Source organism: Tachysurus vachellii, chromosome 14 (assembly GCF_030014155.1).
Source record: "Tachysurus vachellii isolate PV-2020 chromosome 14, HZAU_Pvac_v1, whole genome shotgun sequence".
NCBI lineage: Eukaryota > Metazoa > Chordata > Actinopteri > Siluriformes > Bagridae > Tachysurus > Tachysurus vachellii.
The window spans coordinates 13,713,472-13,734,472 of NC_083473.1; the positions used below are offsets into that span (position 1 = coordinate 13,713,472).

At 37.8% G+C, this 21,001-nt stretch overlaps 1 protein-coding gene across 1 annotated transcript; it reads right to left on the minus strand.

Annotated features, from left to right (window-relative positions):
- Nucleotides 1-4,019: 4,019 nt before the first annotated feature.
- rpgrip1l (RPGRIP1 like) lies at nucleotides 4,020-20,544 on the minus strand. Its single transcript, XM_060887086.1, has 27 exons — nucleotides 20,485-20,544; nucleotides 20,333-20,373; nucleotides 19,975-20,082; nucleotides 19,480-19,624; nucleotides 19,026-19,339; nucleotides 18,836-18,941; nucleotides 18,055-18,198; nucleotides 17,804-17,909; nucleotides 16,701-16,847; nucleotides 16,517-16,590; nucleotides 16,292-16,431; nucleotides 16,087-16,193; nucleotides 15,951-16,001; nucleotides 14,918-15,094; nucleotides 14,666-14,783; nucleotides 14,133-14,585; nucleotides 12,919-13,061; nucleotides 12,278-12,638; nucleotides 11,969-12,177; nucleotides 11,710-11,799; nucleotides 11,516-11,581; nucleotides 11,275-11,422; nucleotides 9,162-9,259; nucleotides 6,993-7,179; nucleotides 5,993-6,077; nucleotides 5,685-5,821; nucleotides 4,020-4,966 (listed from the first exon to the last, which is right to left on the minus strand). Exons 2-27 carry the CDS (start codon nucleotides 20,340-20,342, stop codon nucleotides 4,839-4,841), a joined length of 3,852 nt encoding a protein of 1,283 aa, XP_060743069.1. The 5' UTR covers nucleotides 20,343-20,373; nucleotides 20,485-20,544; the 3' UTR covers nucleotides 4,020-4,838.
- Nucleotides 20,545-21,001: the final 457 nt, after the last annotated feature.

Consider the following 21,001-nt stretch of genomic DNA (forward strand, 5'->3'; position numbering starts at 1 on the left):
GGTCCTGTAATTTTCCATGTGCTTCTTTTACTTTCCACAAGGTCGTTGGAGCATTAAACACTACTCAAGGTGTACGTCCGCTACTTTCAATTAATCACTAACAATGTAGAGCGGTCTGTCTTACCAACGACATCTAATGTCTAATCCAAAGGGCACCGGACTCCTAAATTTATTCAGCTTATTCTCCCAAGGTGTGAAAAGGAATACTTATTCACCCATGTAAACATCCTAGACACTTCAAAAAACACTTAACTATTAGTCATTCATTCACAAGGGAATTCTGTACGAGAAAACTGAAAGAGATTTCAGAAAATAAAATAATAAAGAAATGTCTAGTATTAAATATGATTCAATTTTATTCTTAACTTGCACTTTACTTGAGCAGCACTGAGAAGATACTGATGGATCCACCCTTCTCTTATTTCTCAACCTGCAATAAAGAAACACAATATACCTGTAAAGAAAAGGAGAACATAGATAGATAGATAATAGAAAATAAATAAAAAAATAACGCCTGTAAGTGCATTTTCAGGGTAATTTTTCTTTATAGTGGTGTTCATTGCCAAATTCAACACCTGCCAGGATTTAAGGCAAGATTTAATATACACAGTATAAACTATTATACAAGCTTTTGGGCCTAATTTATCAGTACTGAATGCTCCCATTTCCTACAGAAGAGCATGCATGGATGACTCTGAAACCACAGCAAAATCTAGACAAATTAACTAAAAAATAAATGAATAAATAAATAAATCTGACCATACCCAAAACACGTGAGCCTGCTGCCACCACAGCACATGACAGGTCACAAGCTTTGCTCGGTTAGATCCATTTTTAAATATTTACTAATGCAAATCCAATGGCAAAAGAAAATTGCAATGGATTCCCATTCTCATCACACACAAAAACCTCTCACACATACCAATCACTGAAGAGTAAATCTCAGGTTAAGCAACCCAGGTGGAGCTGGAAAATTATTGCCAGTAGCTACACGGGTGGAGAAACAATGGGCAGGTAATTTAAGTGTGGATGGGGCGAAGGTCGTCTCTTTGTAAAGCTGTGTCAGGAGGACAGATGATTAATATTAAGATTGATTTGTCTACCTCTTTGTCTAGCCTGTATCTAAAGAATACAGAGGATGGGAAAATTCATACTGATGGGAGAGAGAGTGAGTGAGCAAAAGAGTGTGAGCGAGAGAGAGAGAGAGAGAGATATTCAGGGAACTGCACAGAACACAGAGCCCTGGTTCCTGGCTAATACATCACTTAAAAGTGGTTATTCTCCCATACACACACTCACACCTACAATCTGAGGGGGATACATGGATGATGGTCCATTGGAGGGAAAATGATTTGGCTCCATTCGATAATTCACAATTAAAAACCATAAATGTAACACTCAATCCAAAATAAATGTGCTTCAGTGTTCTTTTTTTCTACGTAGCAAAATACTATTGATTCCATTCCTCTTTGCAAATAAGATTCTCTCAGGTAGAACACGTTATTGGGTGTTAAGGAGGTTATCTTCAGAAGAACAGTACGTGAGTAAGGATATAGAGTGAGAAAAGCATTGATTAAGAGACAGTGCTTCACAGTTTTTAAGCTCAACACACAATGACTCTTAGTAGTCTGACATTATGGAGTGTAAGTGCTATCAGGAAGATGCTAATGCTTTTAACAGCCTCTCAATAAGTGTATTTTTATGTTAGCTGGAATCAATACGCTTAAACACTGCTCTGAGAAGCGCTGTCCTGGCCAGATTGAAGGTCACAACAAAATCCTCAACAGGAGACAAACTAAATGTAAGCGTGCTCAAGCACACACTCGTACACGCTCAAGAAAACAAATATTCCACAAGGAACCAGATCGGTCAATCTTTGAACAACGGTCTGTACAGTAGCTTGAAAACTGTAAAAGTTTAACAGTGAAACAGAGCATGACAGGGCTGAATTGAACGTGTAATTTTGGAAGTGACATGCTGCGCATATATTAAAGTGTTGTTAATGCAGAGCCAGCCAAAAAACAAGGTCAGAAGGCCTGTGACCCAAGAGTCAGTTACTTAACCCAAGGAATGTTAAAGCTGTCACGCAAAGAGACAGTTTAAAAATAAGGGGCAGGCTAAGCTAAAAGGCACCGGTAGTGAACTCTTTAGCTAATTATTACGGTATATCAGGGCAGGTAACAGGGCTGACACCCAGGGAAGGAAAGCTGACTAGGCAAGAGGTTAAGAGATTACACTGTGCCCTATGACGGAGAAATCTCCCGCTCTAACGCCTCAGGATCAGTGAGTCGTGGCGAGAGTGAGATAAATTGTAGGCTGCAATATGACAAGAGCGATGTTCACACGCCACCTACTGGCTGCTTGGCATCCTTTCCTCTAGAACTTTAAAATTAAGAGAATTCTGTTATTCACAAGACAGACTCAAATCGCACTTCATAATACAGCTAATTTTTGACTAATTATTTGTTCATTCTTAGCACTCAGTATTTGTAATCTTTTGGTTCCTGTACATCACTCAGTTAAACTATGGGTTGTAAGGTTTACTCTAGCTTTACCCTAGACATCTTTCCCTATTTGCCTCAGCGCATCTTATCTGAATAAATTTTTTTTCCTAGCGCAAGAAAAAATCTCCCTATATTCCAATACGAAAGCGAGAGAGAGCGAGGTCACGTCTTCATGCACCCCTGATCATGTGGTTGACAGGCTTGCAGTGAGGAAGTACTGGCTGGTAGGCAGTGGCGCACACAGCGTAATGAAAGCCCTAGACAGGCAAGAGCTTCATCCAGTCACACTTAGACGAGTGCAACGCTGCGGCTGGTGCGGGAGCAGTCACTCAAAACCATGGCGAGCGCTAAATACAGGACCAGAGGTCAGAGGTGACGGATTAAGGAGACAGGAGTGAAAGACAAACATCATGCACCATTGCCCGCAGTGGGCCTGTTGGCTGCAGAAACACGGTAAAGCACTCCTATGCTGTCTACTTAGGCACACGTGTCATAGTTTGAAATAAGACCATTACCAATTCATGAAGAGCAAAAAATAAATAAATAAATAAATGTCCTGACATGAAACACTGCCATTCAAAGTGCGCACTGAGCACTGGGTCTACTCATGTTTATGAGCACTCAAACACATGAGGTAAGATTTTGAAGTTTGAAGCTTCTGTTGTTTTTTAGATGGAATGAAATCATGTACGAGAGAAAACATGAGGTTAGCGAAGGTGGTATACAGACAATCCATTTAAAAGCACAGTGACACTTGTTTCAGACTTGTTATTTCAGTGACTAGTCCCAGGCCAGGCTCATTTGGGATCTGGCTGTAGTAAGTGGCCTTGGTGGAATCAGGGGTTATCCCTGTCATGAAAGTGACATTTCCCTCTTGTAGCTAACATGCCTAATTGAGGACTAGTAGTGTACAGTTTCCTCTCAATGGCAAAAAAGCTGAGCATAAAATGACAGATGGGCCAAAAGAGGAGAAGGGGCCATGAGGCCACCCACCTGCCTGTCACAGCTGTCAAAGGGCTGTGCTCCAATCATCTGCACATGACAATGTGACCCGCCCCACGTCTTAGCTCTGAATGCCTAATGAGACCACTTGGGACACGTCTTAGTGTATTTTTTTTCTGTATTCCTTTTCAGGTGGCAGGGTCATTTGCATGTGTTCAGGGTGGAGGTGAATGTCTCAGGGGAAGTGCTGGCCAGCAGTGATCGATGGTATTGATCAGCTCCTGAGCAGAGCTAATGATGAGGTCAGACTAAACACATAAAGAACTCACACACCATGTCAGTCAATACCACGGATCAGTTAGACTGACAGACTTACCGTGCAGCGGGCCAAATCCGTTAAATGCTCTGATCACACAGTTGCTTGCTACAAAAACATATGTGCTTATGGACCAACAGTGACAGCCAAGAAGCAAAACACAGAACGTCTTTTAATAAAATGAAACTGCATATAAAGAGCTAATAAATATCAAATACATTAATAAATACTGACATTTCTAATTCAGGAAAACATCTGAAACAGTAGTGAAAGACGGTTTGAATAAATATGACTATTTTTATTTGTGCTCAGTACAAAAAATAATACTATTCTCTTAAATAAAATGTCAGAAGTGAAGTCCAAATGAAGTCCAGATGAATCCAGCACAGAATCAGAGAGTCATCAGCAGAGTGAGAGCATGTACACCATGAGGCAACATGCGTGAAAATGGGCATTAGCATGTTAAAGAGATGGCTTAAATCCCATTAAATTCAGTTAGATTCCATTCCCACATCTTCAATATAAAAACAGCCGTGTGGCACACAGTGGCTAATAAGACTTAACAGGCTTTTCATTAAGCAGTTATTAATGTGCTAAACATCATCAGCACATCAAACTGAGCACTAAAGGCTTTAGACCCACAGAGAAATACTCATATCATAATGAATGTCACACTGTAGGGGGAATGAAGCCCTTTGATACTATTCATTTGGAAGGGAATTTTCTATGCCTGTTATTATTGCCTTTTGTTGTTTTAGAGGATTATGCAAAACAAATCAGGTCTGTTTCCTCTTCATGGAGGAAGCATACTTCCTTTTTTTTTTTTTTTTACTAATTTCCTTACTAAATAAAACTATAAATATGTCTAAACGTGACCATAACATGCTCCCTGCTATGCTTTGATAAAAACAACACAGACTGGTGATTCTCTCTGTGTGACAATTTTATCACTGATTTTCTGTTGGTTTTATGCACCAGGCTCTGTCGGTGTAAACAATCCCACTAAAGTCACCTGATTTATTTACATCAGGCCTTCTGGCTGCTTCATCAGGCTGTGTACTGCTGTCTCTCTGCAATTATCTTTCAGACTGGAGCTTAGATTGACCATGGTCTGGATCCTCCATTATGGATCTGAAAGCCTCCAGAGCTTCTACAGTCACCTTCAGAGTCCCCACTACTTCAGTGCTGTCCTGCACATCCACAACTACACACATAACAAAGTGGGTGAAATAATCGTGTGATTATAAGTAAGCAAGTAAGAACAATTAAAAATTTTAGGATATAAACATTTTCATTGAGTAATGAACGGCACATTGTACTGTTTAACCATTTATAGTTCAATTGACTGTTGTGGAACATCTGCAAGACAAATTAATTCCTGATATCACTTGCATTATTGAAATGTATAACTACAAATTTATGTTCTGTCAACCGCCTCTTGACAGAACATAAAAAAAACAAACAAAAACAAACAAAAACAAAAAAATCCACAAATTACAATTTTACTGAGAAACCAGATTGTATGAAATTAAGAAATGTACTAATTATAAAAAACACTGATACTGGAGACTTCTTCCATAAATCTAAAATAAATATCATCTTACAAAAATCTTCATAATTGACAATAAATTTCTGTTGTTAATTATCACAACATAAAATTATATATTTTATGTTTAAAACTGGGCACTCGGTCCAGGGTGTATCCTGCCTTGATGCCCGATGACGCCTGAGATAGGCACAGGCTCCCCGTGACCCGAGGTAGTTCGGATAAGCGGTAGAAGATGAATGAATGAATGAATGAATGAATGTTTAAAACTGTGTACCGTGTTTAATAACATTATTATTCATCATTAATAACATGTATATTAGAACCATGTATAGAATCAAATGTATAGAACTCAGCCAAACACTAAAACACTCACTGTCAAGGCTGATGTCAATCATGTCCCTCTGCTTCTTCAGAATGTCAGAAAGCCGAAAATAGGCCACACCCACATCCTCACACTCCTTCTCCTGCTCCTCTTCCTCAGGTGGGTCACTCACTAGCATGAACCTAATGCTGAAACAACCAGTGACTGAACAGTAAAGACTAAATAATAATATTTGAATTAGTTAATTAATAGAAAATACTTACAAATACTGATGAAATACTTATGAAATTCTGATGACATAGTGCAACTTGTAGTAAAAAACAAGCACAAAGAAGACAAAAAAGGCAAAACATTTTTACTTCTCTAGCTTTTTGTTCCTTCCTTCCAGTATGGCTCTAAGCATGTGACGTCTGGCCTGGTTATTCTCCACATCCACATGGATCACTGTCAACACATAAACCAGGCTAAATCCGTTACAGAGTCTTATAATAACAACACTCAACATGGTGAAACCTCATAAATCAAGTCACAAATCCCAAAACACAAAATGTAAATAAATAGACTGTTTTTTTTTTGTCTAATATACAAGCAGTCAGCAAAGCGAAGAATGTTAATTATTCATTGTAGACTATTAGCAACAATATAAGGGAAAAATACAACCTGAATGACTGGCATAGTAATATTTTTAATTACCGTTATTTAGCATTCAATATATTTAATTGTGCAAAAGTTTTATTTCATGATAAATGCTGACTGGACTTTTGTCTCTTTAATCAAGTTTCTTACATTACACACTATGCCATTTAATACGTGTTGTTAATGAGAATAAGATTTCATGCTAATATTGTCAGCTTGTTGATTGCTAACTAAAAAAGTTGCATCTCTGCTGAACTTTGCATCAAGTGTTCGCTGTCTCCTTCTACTTCTGTGTTTAATTTCTCATTAATATGACATTTAACGCTGCTGGAAAATCCTGATTGAGAAAATACGATTTTTCCCCCCTCATTAGCATGACACACATTAGCAAAGATATACAGAAATACAGTACTAACAAACAAATCTGCAGTAGAAGTACCTCGAACATTTTAGAAAATAGGTCTCCTTTAAGGTTTAAAGAACAGACTGACTGGTGAAATGTTGCTCCAAATAAAACACTGCAAGCATAAAGCTCCAACTAGCCTGCCTCTTAACTATAAACCTTATATATTAGGTCTATAATAAATAAGGTGCATAAATATTGAGTGTATTATATTAACTAACCTTATGTCACACTCATCCTCAGATTTTGTCAGAATAAAGGCTGTGTTTTGTGTTGTGTGTATGTTGTGCGTGTGTGTGTGTTCAGCTGTCTGTGCACACCGTGGCTGTAGTTGTAGTAGATGCTTTGTCCAGGCAGAGGTTTGGGCAGTGACAGTGGCGTCTCCTCTGAAGGCAGGTCCAGCAAATTATACTCTACAAACAGCCTGACCACACTAGAGTCTGCAGAGACTCTGGAGTCTGGCTTCAGATTTAGAGACACAATCTCCACACAGATCCGCTCAGATGGCTAAGACAAAGCAACACAGCACAGTACTTTAGATTAGTTGCTTAAAACCCTCTCATTCTGATGAGTGAACAATTTGGAGGTGCATGCCTTCAAAAACTATTTAAAAAAAATATCTTTTTATTAATTTTAATACTATGAAACAAAACTATATACCATTCCTGCACACCACTCCAGCAGTACCAGCATTAACAATAAGTAGTAGTTAACATGAAAAATAATAATAATACTAGTTCCAGTTGAGTTCCATCTCAATGCAGAGAGTCTCTGTTCATATTCTATCACGGCGAATAATCTTCCAACAGTGTTAGAGTATAAAGAATGATAGCCACAATTATCTTTCTCACAGAGATGACACACTGTCCACAGGGACTGTCTGAGTTGTAATGATGGATTCACCCGAAGCTATTTGTCTCTGACTTGTGTCAGTCCATCAAGTATCCAAGTCCAGTTTTCAGCTTAAAGAGTCTTCACCATGAAGACTGTCAGTTAAGAGAGTTTGCTTTAAAAGCTGTCTGTCTTTTTGGATCTCTCATCTGTCTCATCATATAGATTCTTTCACTACTCTCTCCATCACCTATCATTCTGTCTCTTGTCCAATTTTCCAACTGGATGATGAAGACAGTGTTGAGTGACTTTATGGCAGTCAGTTGTGTGATTTGACATCTCTTATGGGATCGGAATAACGCTGCCAGTATCACTCAAATAAAGATGTTCCAGTTCTTACATCTCATTCAGGACGATAAGTCACAGCACATGTGTGTAGGACTACAACATGCAAACAAGCCAAGTTTTAAAATAAACGAATAGATGACTACAAATAATATGCAGCTCTCATACAATCCCCCCAAAAAACTAAATTAATAACAACAAATACTCATAAATATCTTGCCTTCTATATCTGGAAATATAAGACCACCAATAATTCTCAGTTAATGAAAAAAATGCACTGTGGATATTATTATTATTATTATTATTATTATTATCCAAAAGCATATAAAAGCAATTTCAAAATATTTGAAATGTGACCTTACATTGATTTTTGAATTTTCTAACAATATAAGAGAAGAATATTCAAATACAAATTTTTCTACTAGCGTTATTGTTTTGCATTAGTTGCAATTATGATCAAGAAAATAAATTAAAATAACATTGATAAAGCAACAAATGTAATGTGTGATGTATATTTAAACATTATTTAAAACAAAACACAACTGCTTTGTCTAATGTTTTATCAATTCTTGACTAACCATAAGTCCAGATATATAGCAAAATTTTAATTACAGCATTTTCCGAAATGCTGGAACTGTTACTGGAAGATACTGTTATTGTATTAATGCAGAGGATTATGCAGAAGATTATGGTTTGTAACTCTTGCAAATACATATTTTAAAAAAGTATTAAGTCATTATTTACAATTGATAACTAATAATTGATCAGCTCAAGTGATTTTTAGTAATGTACAGTACTACAGATGACTCTACTGTTTAATAATAATAATAAATGTATTTATGTTGTATACTGTTGAACTTTTATTATTGCAAACTAATTCACTAAGATCCCTTATGGAATAATTCCATTCCAAAACTGCCATTATTATTTGAAACTATTCACAAACTACCTCACAAATAGTCATTTAGTGTGAGCTCCACTTGAAGAAGTACATATAATTTCATTACCATTTTATAGCAAACATGGTCCATATACAGGAAGAACTTTAAGCAATGTGCCCAAAAAATGTTTTTTTGTTTTTGTTTTTTTGTTTTTTTAATTATTGACAGCCTGCAACTTTACTTCCTACAACTGAAGTTAACTTCAACATCAGTGAAAGTTGTTTCTCCCCTCAGCTGGAGCCTCATTATCAGTATGAAGGTCAGCATGTTTCAGCCTATTCTGTGTTAAAATCTTTAGGCTTCTGATAAAAACAGTCTGGATGTAAGTGAAATAACCTTGATGCTTTAACAGAATCACATAGGAGTACACACCTGTTTCCGGGCCTGAGTAGACTGAGCAGGCACGATGCAGTCGTCGCTGTCTGAAAGGATCGATTCGCTCAGATCTGAGCATTCTGCTGGCTGTACGTCTAAAGAAAGAAAGAGAGCAACTGCATTATAAAGCACCACAGCTATGTCTGTCGAAAAGCATGAAGAGAAAAACAAGTGATTTGGCGAAGGATTGAAAGCATTAGAGTAGTCTCCTTCTCTCTTACCCCAATAACAACACTACCCCATAGACCAACAGAAGATAAGAGTGACATGTTGGACTTTTAAAGAAAACCTCCTTGGCCAAGGTCAACAGCATTAACAATTATATTGTTGGCTGCCAAGAGACAACATTTCACAGTATTGGAAACAGCTTGTGCAATATTTATGTTTGGGGTTTTTTTTTGGTATTTTTTTCTTCTCACATTGCTGTAAGAAGGTCTTCCCTCACCAAGGCCTGGCAAACAACAGGGCAGGGGCTTTTCCACAAAGCCAGAACCCAATTGATTTTCGAAGAATGCATGTGGGATCTGATCTACAACAATTCAAGCGGGACTTGTATAAGTGAACTGTACTGCAAGCATTGTGAAAAATTAAAAACACTGAGAAATACAATGAAAAATACACCTAGCATTCAGAAACAGAGAAGTATCCTGTTTAGTATCCTTATAATTCAGATCATTAATAGCCTGAAATAAAGAACATATAGAACATTTTTCTTAAATTTGGTGATGTAATACTTGCACTCTGCATACATTTGCAACAGTTTAATTGAGGTTCAGTGTTTTTGAGTTTATGAACCAATAGAAATGTAAACATTTGGTTACACCAACCAACAGTTTCTCTAGAACTTTAAGTTATGACACATAATAATAACAACCAATTCATTTTACAAGCCAATAAAAACATACACAAATCAAAATTTACATTAAATAAGCATAAAAACATAAAACTATCTTTTTCTGTTTTCACAGACATTGTTTGAATGAGAAGTGCAAGCAGCAGGATAAATACATGTGGATTTGCTCAATTGTCTCCTGTTAAAATTCAGACAAACCTTACTAAAATTTGACAGGTGAGACTCCATGAATGTCCCCATATCTTAAGAGGATAGATGTAGTGCTTTCAACTAGATGGTGTCATGTAGTGTTTTGTAGGTAATGAAAATGTCTCTATGAGAATAAAGATTTTGATCACCTTAAGCAAAACAATTTGCTATGCACCTTATGTGTCTTTGCAGGACATGCTTTATTTGTGTGTCCTCTGAAACACGTAAAACCGACAAAACGCAGCTTTTTGATGCTGAGTCACACCGTTGGAGAAGAGAACTAACTGTCTATTTCCACATGTATGAGCTCCTAGAACCACATTAGCTAGTGGCACTGTGATTGATGCAATCCCTTCCACCCAGGGATTTGTGAACACTAAGCCCACCAGGAGCAGCGCATAGTGACCATCCGTTCAATCCATAACATGAGCTCCACATAGACCAGTGTGGGTAACACCAAACACACTTCAGGCCAAATGTGTATCAATGAACTATATCAATGAAACATGGGAGATGGGAACTGCCACAGCAAGTGTAGTGTAATTACAACACAATTACTATAGGTATAAGACAGTGGGCCAGTGAAGAAATGCGAATCAGACTCTTTTTTTAAATATTCATGAATATCATTACCATACAAATGCTTGTCTATAAACCTACAGGTGATTATGCGTTGTATGATTAGGCCATTTCAAGTACATTTCTAGTTAGCTCCAAATATGCATCTTATACACATGATATTATCATAATGTGAAATACAAGTATTAGAATTAGAATTAGAAAAACAGAATTAGAACTGCTGTGATATAAACATATATCTCATGTATGTGGAAAATGTGTGATAAACATTGTCTTATCGTTTTTCACATCTAAAGCCAGTCAAATGCCAAAAACATGACTGATGCAAAAAGACTAGATGTTCTCACATTTTGCTCCTAGAATTGTTTAAAGACTACATTAGAGACGATTTCAGTCTCATTCCCTAAACCAATCCCTCTTTTCTCAAACAATCCTGAAACCAGACATACACACATATGTAATAGTAATAAGACACTAAATATGACCCACCATCTTCTGGCTCTTCCAGCTCCTCTGAGATCTCAGACTCATCAGATACAGCGTGAGAGCTGACTGCAAACACCTGTCCCTCTGATAAATTAGACTGTTCATCATCTTCCTCTATGATCTGGCCCACCTGGACCACTCGGACACTCTCCTAACAATACAACACACTTTTTTCAGAACGCATGTAGGGGGATATAAAATCTATAACTTTCTTCCAAATCTATAAATTCCCTCATGCACAAACCTTTGCTGTTGTAACAGTAGAGAGCCTGTTCTCTTGATCACCACGAGGGGGAGCACTTCCTCCTTTCTGAGAATTTAATAACACAATCTCTAATTGCCATATCTCATATATTTACAAAAAAAAAAACAAAAAAAAAAACAGTTATTAAAGAAGGAGGTATGTTATGAACAAAAGCTAGTTTGGATTTCTCCTACCTGGATTTCAGGCTCCGTCACGTTTGAGAATGAAACTTTTTTAGTAGCTGGTTTTGTAAGGGTACGCAATCTGGGCTTCGGCAAAGGAGTCTAAAATATCAGATAAATAAGTCAGATACAAAGTTTATCTATTATTTACAACTTTCAAACAAATGTTATTGCCTTTCACATTCTTTTAAAAAGAAATATACAAGTACACACAGTATTTTTGCAAAAATAGAGACGTATTATACGCTCATGTGATGGGTTAAGTCCTTACCGTAGCAGGAATAATTTCATTCACTTCCATTCTATTAATATTTACAGTTTCATCAGTTGCTAGCTTAATTTGAGCCTCTTTGGTGAAAAATTTGGCCTGCTCTGGTGCTGCTGCCAAGCCAGAAGGAGGCAAGTACGTAAACTTCCATTTGAGAGTCACTTCTACGTAGCCACTGGGCAGACCGGCTGGGTCTGTTAGCTCAAATGTACCTGGTAAACCAACATCACACATAAACATATCAGAATTACAAGCAAAATAAAAATACCAAGAAATGAGAAACTATATATGAACTGTACAGAAAATTCTCACCAGAGATGGCCTTATCATGAGCCAGAGATATGAGCGGCACATTGGCTTTGCCTAGGTAGAGCTGACTCTCAGAATCCAAATCATCAAACACATAGAGGGTTAAAGCCTCTGCCTTTAAATATGCATCAAGGTCAGAGTTTATGGTCAGAGGAAAAGTCATGTGATCATCAAACTGTGGCTCACTGGTGGAGGAAAGGATTGGTGTGTCATGGTCAGGGAAGTTGTGGAATTTGTAAATGATGTATGGACTGGGTGTATGAGGTCCTCTGGATTTCAGTTTACTGCAACTGCGTATTGTGATGTAGAGTTCGTTCAGGCTTCCATCCTTAAACAAAGAGCTGGAAGCAGGGGTACTTGAAGCCTGGGAAAGCAAATGGCAGTGAGCAACAACTAGTGAAACTGTGTGGACAAATGAATTACTTGACATGATCGACAGCTAACAAAAATGGAATTCAGTAACTGAGCCACAAAACAACTTCAATATACAGCAACACAAATGATCTGGAAGTGTACTAGAGTGATAAACACTATAATACAAGATTAAACAGTTCAAGATTATGTTGAATATCCAGAGCATATACCAGAAACACTGGACACAAGGTAGAAACACAACTTCACACTTTCTTTAGTACTAGCAGTACCTGGCTCTGGTCTTTAACATTGGTGTTGATATAGCCTACAGCTTTGAATCTCTCCTTATACAGACGAATGGCTTGCTCCATAGGAACCCTCAGTCTAAGCCAGTAGTCCAAAGTGCCGAAAACTCGGATCTCACCACTAACTCCTATAAGACAATTCCAGTTAAACCAGTGCATGCAAAAACACATTCTGTGGGCAAGTGAACGGTGAATGAGTTTAAACGACGATGCTGGTATATTGTACATGACAAATTACAACAAACATGGGCCTAATGTTCTAAAAGTAGTCATGTAGTCTGCAAACTGGTACCTAATTACAAAATTAACATTTATGCTCCCTTTAGGTTCCCTTTATAAAGCCATCGATTACATACCTTTAAGCAGCACAATTACATTTTTTCTAGGTAAACAGGTATTATAGTATATGAGAAAACTATGCACAGATGTGTGCAAACCTCCTTATTGTTTACCTATTCACTGGGATATATTTTGTTTATCTGGAACATTATTCGCTGTAACCACTAGAGGGGAAGTCAGAAAAATCTCTGCCTGGCACTTTTTCGTATTACAGACTTGGAGATTTGGCACCATCTATTCTGCACTGTGTAGATACTCATCAGTCACTTTGCTAATAATAAAGTGTAAACATGCAAATTCATTCAATTATCCAATCATGCAGAAGAGGCACAATGTAGAGAATCATGCACTTTATGTTCACATCAAACATCAGTATAAGAAAAAATGTTATCAGGGTGTGACTTTGACCATTTGGTGCCAGTTGGGCTGGTTTGAGGATTTCAGAAGCTGCTGATCTAATGTGATTTTCACGCACAACAGTTTGTAGAGAATGGTGTGAAAACAATAATCAACCAGTGAGTGGCAGTTCTTATAAACTCCTTGTTGATGAGGCATGTTAGCTGCCCAAAGTAGTTTGAGATTACATAAATTTTACAATAGCCCAAATATCCATTCTGTACCACCATACTGAGCAGAAAGGCATCTCAGAACTCACAACACATGGAACCTTGAACCTTGGAACCATCATGGTCTTTTTCCAAAACTCAACTGTTCTGGCCATGCCACAATCACTCTGATGCAGGACAGGAAAATTAACTAATGTACTTGACCTGTATCTGTACAAGTTTATATACTCTGTTGCTTCCACATGATTGACTGATTAGAATTATGCAGCAAATGCAGAATTTCTCTGAACTAACCTACAAGCTGTAAAGTGCCAAACACTTTCCCGTCCCTCTCCAGCACCTGACTCAGCCGTATCTGTCCTGCAGCGATGGTGTGGAAAGTCAGGCCCTCGGCCAGCTGTACTTCCACAGTGATAGAGCTGCTGTGAATATAGTGCAGGAAGAGATCATCCACCTTCACAAGGTACTGCGAGGTGAAATTATAAACTGGTTGCTGCCCTCGCACCACAGCCGTGGACTGCAGTTCAAAGTCGTAAAAGGCAAAAGTGCAGAAAGTGGAGGGGTCTTTGTCACCCAGACTGTCCAGAGTCTCAGGACTGAAGCATGCAGTGCCAAGGTGGATCTCCAAAAGGTTCTCTCCTCGAGCCAGGTGTACCGTTTCATCAAACTCATCAGTCACATCATCTTCTGTGATGTCGGGGCGGAAGACGTGGGCCTGGGTACCATAGGCAATGTCTTTTAACTGGGCTACATAAACAAAGAAGAATGTTAGGAGTTATTGTAAGCATTAGCTGAAGCACTGTCAAGTATTTTGAGTCTAGTCGAACCTTCAAGTTTCTTTATTTTTGCAGCTCTCATGTCCAGGAGCTGGGCGAATTTCTCCTGTTTAAGTTCATTGTCCAGCTTCAGATCGTTCATCCTTTGGGTAACTGCTTCGACTTCAGCCTGAACATCATGATTTTTGACAAAAACTTGAAAGTGGAAAGCACTTAGGGGTAGAGCATGAACCACATAGGAAACACTGGCACTTTTATTTTAAAGCTGAATAACTACTGTCTCGTGTTTTCCTGTTGTTATACCTGGTAGTCTTTATTGATCTTGTGTTGGATGATCAGCATGTTTCTTGTCTTTTCCAGCTCTTGGACAGTTTCAGCGTAAGTGGCCTGGAGTTCTTTCAGTGAACGTTCTGCATCTATGTGAACCTCTTCTACCTTTTGCAGGAAACCCAACTCTCCCTTCTTCTGTGTCTTACGCACCTGAAAGATAGTTTTTATTTAAGTTTGTAATGTTTCAACCTTTTATTAAAGATCTGTAACATCTTGGATGACAAATTCCTTAATCTTTACCTCTTTATTTCTGTTCATAAAAACCTATGAAATCTTCATATACAGTACAAACTAAAAGAAAAGGTGTTCTGATTCACCTCACTGATGTGCTGCTTAGCAACAGGTGACATTTCCATTCATTTTATGGTTATTAATTTCCGAATTTGCTATGTAACTCTAATTACCTCACCACTTCCTGAATATCGCTTCATACAAAATATACATGATGCATCTCCTACTGTTAGATACAGTACAGATGCACCATTATTACGCCATTATTATGGTGTGGTTATAAACATACCCTATAAAGCCAAACATTTGTGGACACCTGACCATCATAACGGATCATCTCTAAACTGTTGTCACAAAGTCAGAAGCACACACGTGTAGCGTGTCTACAATTTCTCTTTGCTAAAACTATGAAGGCCAAACATTGCCCAGCATCACAATGCCCTGTCCACAAAAACCACACTCCTTCAACACATGGTTTGAGAATATTGGAGTAGAAGAACTCAAGAAGAACCCCCGAACATCTTTGGGATGAACTGCATGCCAGGCCTCCTCACCCAACATCAGTACCTGACACCACAAATACTCTTGTTGGCTAAATGGAAACAAATACTGACAGAGATCTAGCAGAAAGCTTTTCCAGAAGAATAGGGGTTATTATAACCACAAAAAGGGAACTAAAGCTTGAAAAGTATTTTCAAAGTTGAGCATATGACTATGATGGTAAGGTGAAAACAAAGTTTTGGCTATAATGTGTATGACTGTAATCACTACTTACCTTAATGAGCATCAACGCTTCACTAAGTTCAGCAGGATCTATTTCACTCTCCTACAAAGTCAGAATGCAAAATATAATTAGACAAAGACCATACGTGCATGCTCAGATCCACACTGTTTCTAGATTTCAGACATACCTTTGAAAAGAACTTAATGCGATCTTTTATTTCATCCAACTGTTGCTTCTGTTCCAGATAGCTGCGTTGAAGTTCTTTATTCTCATTTATCAGCTTCTCGTTTAAATCTTTAAAAATATGAAAAGATTTCTTTTGGAAATGCATTTCTTTTTTTTTTTTAAGGACACAATCTCCTAAGAAAAATTAAAATACACAGTTGGTATACCTCTCTCTGCCTTAACCTTGTCCAGGATTTGGTTTTTATCAGTGAGGTCAGATTTCAGCGCCATCTCCAACTGAGCGATCTGCAGTTTAAGCTGCTGCTCTCTGGTCTTCCACTTCTGTTCCTGACTAACGTCAAAGGCGCTGAAAAAAAAAAAGGACAAACTTTTACACCATGTCCTTTCTATTTTGTTCAGTCCTGATATTCTGTTAAAGATTATTTACTTACGTGTTCATTAATTTGTCACAGTTCTCTTTAAGCAAGTCTCTCTCCTTCTCCAAATCCCGAATTTGCTCAAGCAACTAAAAAAAAGAATCTTCTACTGAACTAATGACTCAAATATGTAAGTACATGTTATAGGATGTATTGCTGATAACCTTATACACCAATACATGATTGTTTTCAGCAATACCTCTGAAGACCTTCTCTCCTGCAGTGCTTTAGTTTGTAACTGATTCTCCAGGCCCAAAACCCTCAGCCTTTCTTCTTTCAGCTGCCCAGTCAGCTCATCCACTTTAGCCATCGCTGTGTCATGGCTAACCTTCAGGGTCTTCTGGTTCTGCAAATATTCATGAGAGAATTAAGCATATATTTCTAAATGAACTTTTAAGCAGCATCATGATAACAATTATTTATTTGCAAGCTCAATGAAGTATGAATTTCAGAGAGTCTGGTGAGATAAAGCCACAAACTACATTCATTCATCATCAGTAAACATTTTATCCTGGTCAGGGTCAGAGTGTATCAGGCGCCTATCACTGGGAGCCTATCTTGAGGCAAGAATACACCATGGGCAGACTCAAGTCATCCTCTGGACACCATACACAGGCTCATTTACCCCTAGGTGCAAGTAAGCTAATCTATCTACTGTCATGTTTTTAGGAGGTTGGAGAACACCCACATGGATGCAAGGAGTACATACAAAACTCAACACAGTAAACTGAGCTCAAGATCAAATCTGGGAAACAGCAGCACTTAACTTTTTAATTAGCCTATGATTAGCTTAACATTTATGATTAGCTTAACATTTTTTCCTATAGTTTTTAAATATCTATTACAATTTGTAATATCTTAGAAAAAGAAGCAGAACATAGGTATACTGATAAGTAAAATAAATTATTTAAACACATTTCCAATTACAATCTGGGCCCAACATCAGACAGAACATGTAGGATGTCAGATATCTGCCTCCGGTGATCAAACACAGCATTGTACCAGGAATCTGAGGCTCATGTAAATGATAATAATACAGTCCCACTTATCTCTGGTTTACTTAAGAAAGCAAGATTGTGCTGTTTTGGTTGCTTAAAATAAATACATGATATTCTAGTAAGTTGCATTACAGATGAAGCTTCAGTCAAACATCTCTCTGCTGATCAGCTGCATTTAAAGTACGCGGAAATTTGTGCACATTTGTGTTTTTAACCAAACATTCTCTGTAAAGTCTTAATTGAGTTATAACAAGAATACTATTTAATTGTGCCCACTGATAAAGTCTGAATGTTCCACTCTTACCTCTTGTAGTTGAAGGAATCTTCCCTCAAGCACAGTGAACGAATTTCCTTTATCAGCCAGTTGTTTCTGTAGCTTTATCATCTCCACATTGTCCTTAATGTTTGACCTGATAATATATTCAGTGTGCTTACAATACATCTCAGTGTCAATTTACAATAAATAAAAAGTAAATTAAAAAAAAAAAAAAAAAATATTTTATGATGCATATTACTATTACAATTTACTATGTGTATTAAAATATATGAAGGAACCTCTGCCCAGTGGTCTGATTCTCTCTTAGCTGTAGGAGAGACTCCTCGTACTCTCTCTCCTTAATTCGTAGCTGCACTCTCAACATTTCTGCTGATCTCTCCATCTCCTCCATCTGAGACCTCTGCATTTCTATCACATTTTCCCTTTAAAGACAAGAAGCCAGAAGTAAATTTCTTATACCAGTGGTAAAGAAATCACTTCTCTATCACTATATTTTATCTTGCCTTTAAGATACATTCACACATACAGTAATTTTATCGCTGCTAAATCACCAGTGGAAGTCTGCTACTGGTTGCTATAGCAATAGCGTTTATCAGCACGTGTGCTCTTTGCCCCAGATCAATTCCATTAGTCGTAATGGTAATTGTAATAAAAAATAAATAGTCTTTGGTCACTATGCTTCTGCAATTCACTGTATGTGTGAACATTGCATTCATTAATCTGCTATTTTGTGTTGTCAAAGAGATTTTTTTTAAATCCTTTTGCTCTCTTTAGTGAAAACATTGTTAGGTATAATTATCCTTCAATCCATGGCACTCATCCGCTGTGCTTACAGCTCACTTTCACAAGTTTTTCACAAAATTTACAATTTAAAACATAACAATTGTGAGACAAGTAGGATCTCCTGCTGTCTTTGAGGTTCTCCAAACTGTCTGAAAGTTCATAAGCAACTTTGAATATCCGAATATCACAGAAGTTTGTAGTTGTCACACAGTGTCGAAGATCTGGATATAAATGTGCACTACTTTTTTCAGTATTCAGATAATGTGTAGAACTTACAGATTACGGATCTCTGAGCGAGCATCATCCAGAAGACTGTGTCCATAGCGAGGTAAAAGCCCCTGTGGGGGTCTGCTGCTCATTTCCCCTTCCACATGTCTAGTTCCTGTTGACAAAACATCACTCATTTCAATCACTTCTGTATAAATGTCATATACATCAGATTACAGTCAGTGCATGTGTATAATACCTCCTCTCGGTGTTATCGGCTGCTGAGGTGATACAGGTGCGTCGTCCGGAGGTCTACGCAATCCTGAGTTAATGCGGGATTGAATGTGACTGTAGGGGGTTGGTCTACGACTCTGGGTCTGAATTTGCTGTTTTGTTGTGAGAAGACGTTGCTTCAGTCCCTCGTTTTGCTTCTCCAGTTCATGAATCTTCTCTTGCAGCTCCTCAATCATCTCCTCCAACTCAACATTCCGACCTGCTATGACATGGCCTGATGAAGAAGCCTGCTCGACACGCTTACGGTCTTTCACCAAGCGGATCAGTTTAGTAGCCATCCTGAACACAACACATACCCACAAGCACACACACAAATTTGTCAAAAAGAGAGCAAATTAGTCAACTAAAGCAAACTGATAAGTCCCTGACTGATAGGCAAAAAGTAAATAAATAAACAATAGAATAAAACATGTGTGTACCTTCTGATCTTGTCCTCCTGTTTGTGTGAGTGCTGTTTAAGTAGGAGGTTTTCCTCCTGCATGCGCAGATATCGGTCCTCCAGATCCTCTCGGCTAATCTTCGCCACAGCTTGCCTGGCTCTGGCATTTTGGGAAAGCAGCGACTCTGCATACAGAATTTCAGACATATGCGGTACTTGCAAATAACACTAAACAGTTTTAGTGGATAGCTTCAGATATAGGGTAGAAAGTGAGCGGTTGAATAAGGATGCAAAAAACACCATTGCTTATATGCAGGCAAAAGTTATATTTACAGAATATCTGATTTGTTCCAAGATGCAAAATAAATGATGACACAGTTTCTTTACAGAGATGAATACCCATCAAAGTATTCGCTCAGATGTGTGATATTGTGTCAAAGTAGATTTTGTGTGTTTTTCTGCTCTTTCACCTTCTCCCAATCACATGTTGACACACATTTGGAGCTATTATACTGTGTGATTATAAGATATTTACCTTTCTCTAAAACCGACATGCCTGCTCCGTTGAGGTTTAAAGTGATGTCTCGAACAGGAATATCAGCAGCAGTCTCGTCAGCCATAGTCCGGCCAGACATTGTCAAATCTGTAAGCACAAATATTCTCTGTCCTTTAAAATGCCAATATTCAGACCGTCTTTCTTTCAGTAACGTAGCTAGTTTATTGGCAAGCTACCATAGTGATACTGTAATGAAACTACACCACAAAGTAACTAGCTGGGGTATATAAACATACTTAAGCCCAGTTTTCATACTGAACATTCAAAAATAACTTTAATGCAGAAAGATACGTCTCTTGTTCATGTGTACTTTAATCATGTAAGTTGATCAACTCACTGTTTATCATTTACATGCTAGTAGTATACAATCTTGCTGTCCTGGAAGTAATAAATAGACACATTTTCAGTTACATCCAGCCTTCAGGGAAAGAACCCATATACGCACGATATTTCACACCGATTAAACTCAATTAAATGCAAATATCAGACCTGTATAATAAATGAAGACATTCAGAGAAATCCACAGCAACCGTTGCTAGCAAACAACTGCCGCTCCTCCCCCTCCAAACCCGCTTCCCGAAAAGCATGATGGGAAAACATGTCTGTTATCGTTGTAGCACGGAGCACCGAGGCAGCGTGTTATATCTGATTTTATATATGAATTATATCTAACATAAAAATGCACATGAGGATGAATGATCATTAGTTAATGATTAATGAGCGAGCAAAAGTATTATTACTTACTTATAAATCATCTACATGACTTTGTTTACAGTACCGTTAATGCTACATTCAAGTGCTCCATGAATTGTTTCCCACTCGAGAAATCGTTATGACCCAAATCTTGCACATGCACTCCAAAATATACGTATTTTAATCGCTCGACAGATACGTTTTAGTTAACTGATATATTCTAATATATCTCTATAACTCTATTCTTTTGTAAACAAAAAATATGCAACCAAATATGAAATGTGAGTGACTTAATTCTTGTAACTAGTAAGAG

Excerpts from the sequence above, each read along its gene's own strand:
- rpgrip1l (XM_060887086.1), bottom strand. Across the intron at positions 11,582-11,709 it reads TGACGGAGCCTGAAATCCAG|AAAGGAGGAAGTGCTCCCCC; the intron begins GTAGGAGAAATC and ends TTAAATTCTCAG. Across the intron at positions 4,967-5,684 it reads GATTGACATCAGCCTTGACA|TTGTGGATGTGCAGGACAGC; the intron begins GTGAGTGTTTTA and ends TTATGTGTGTAG.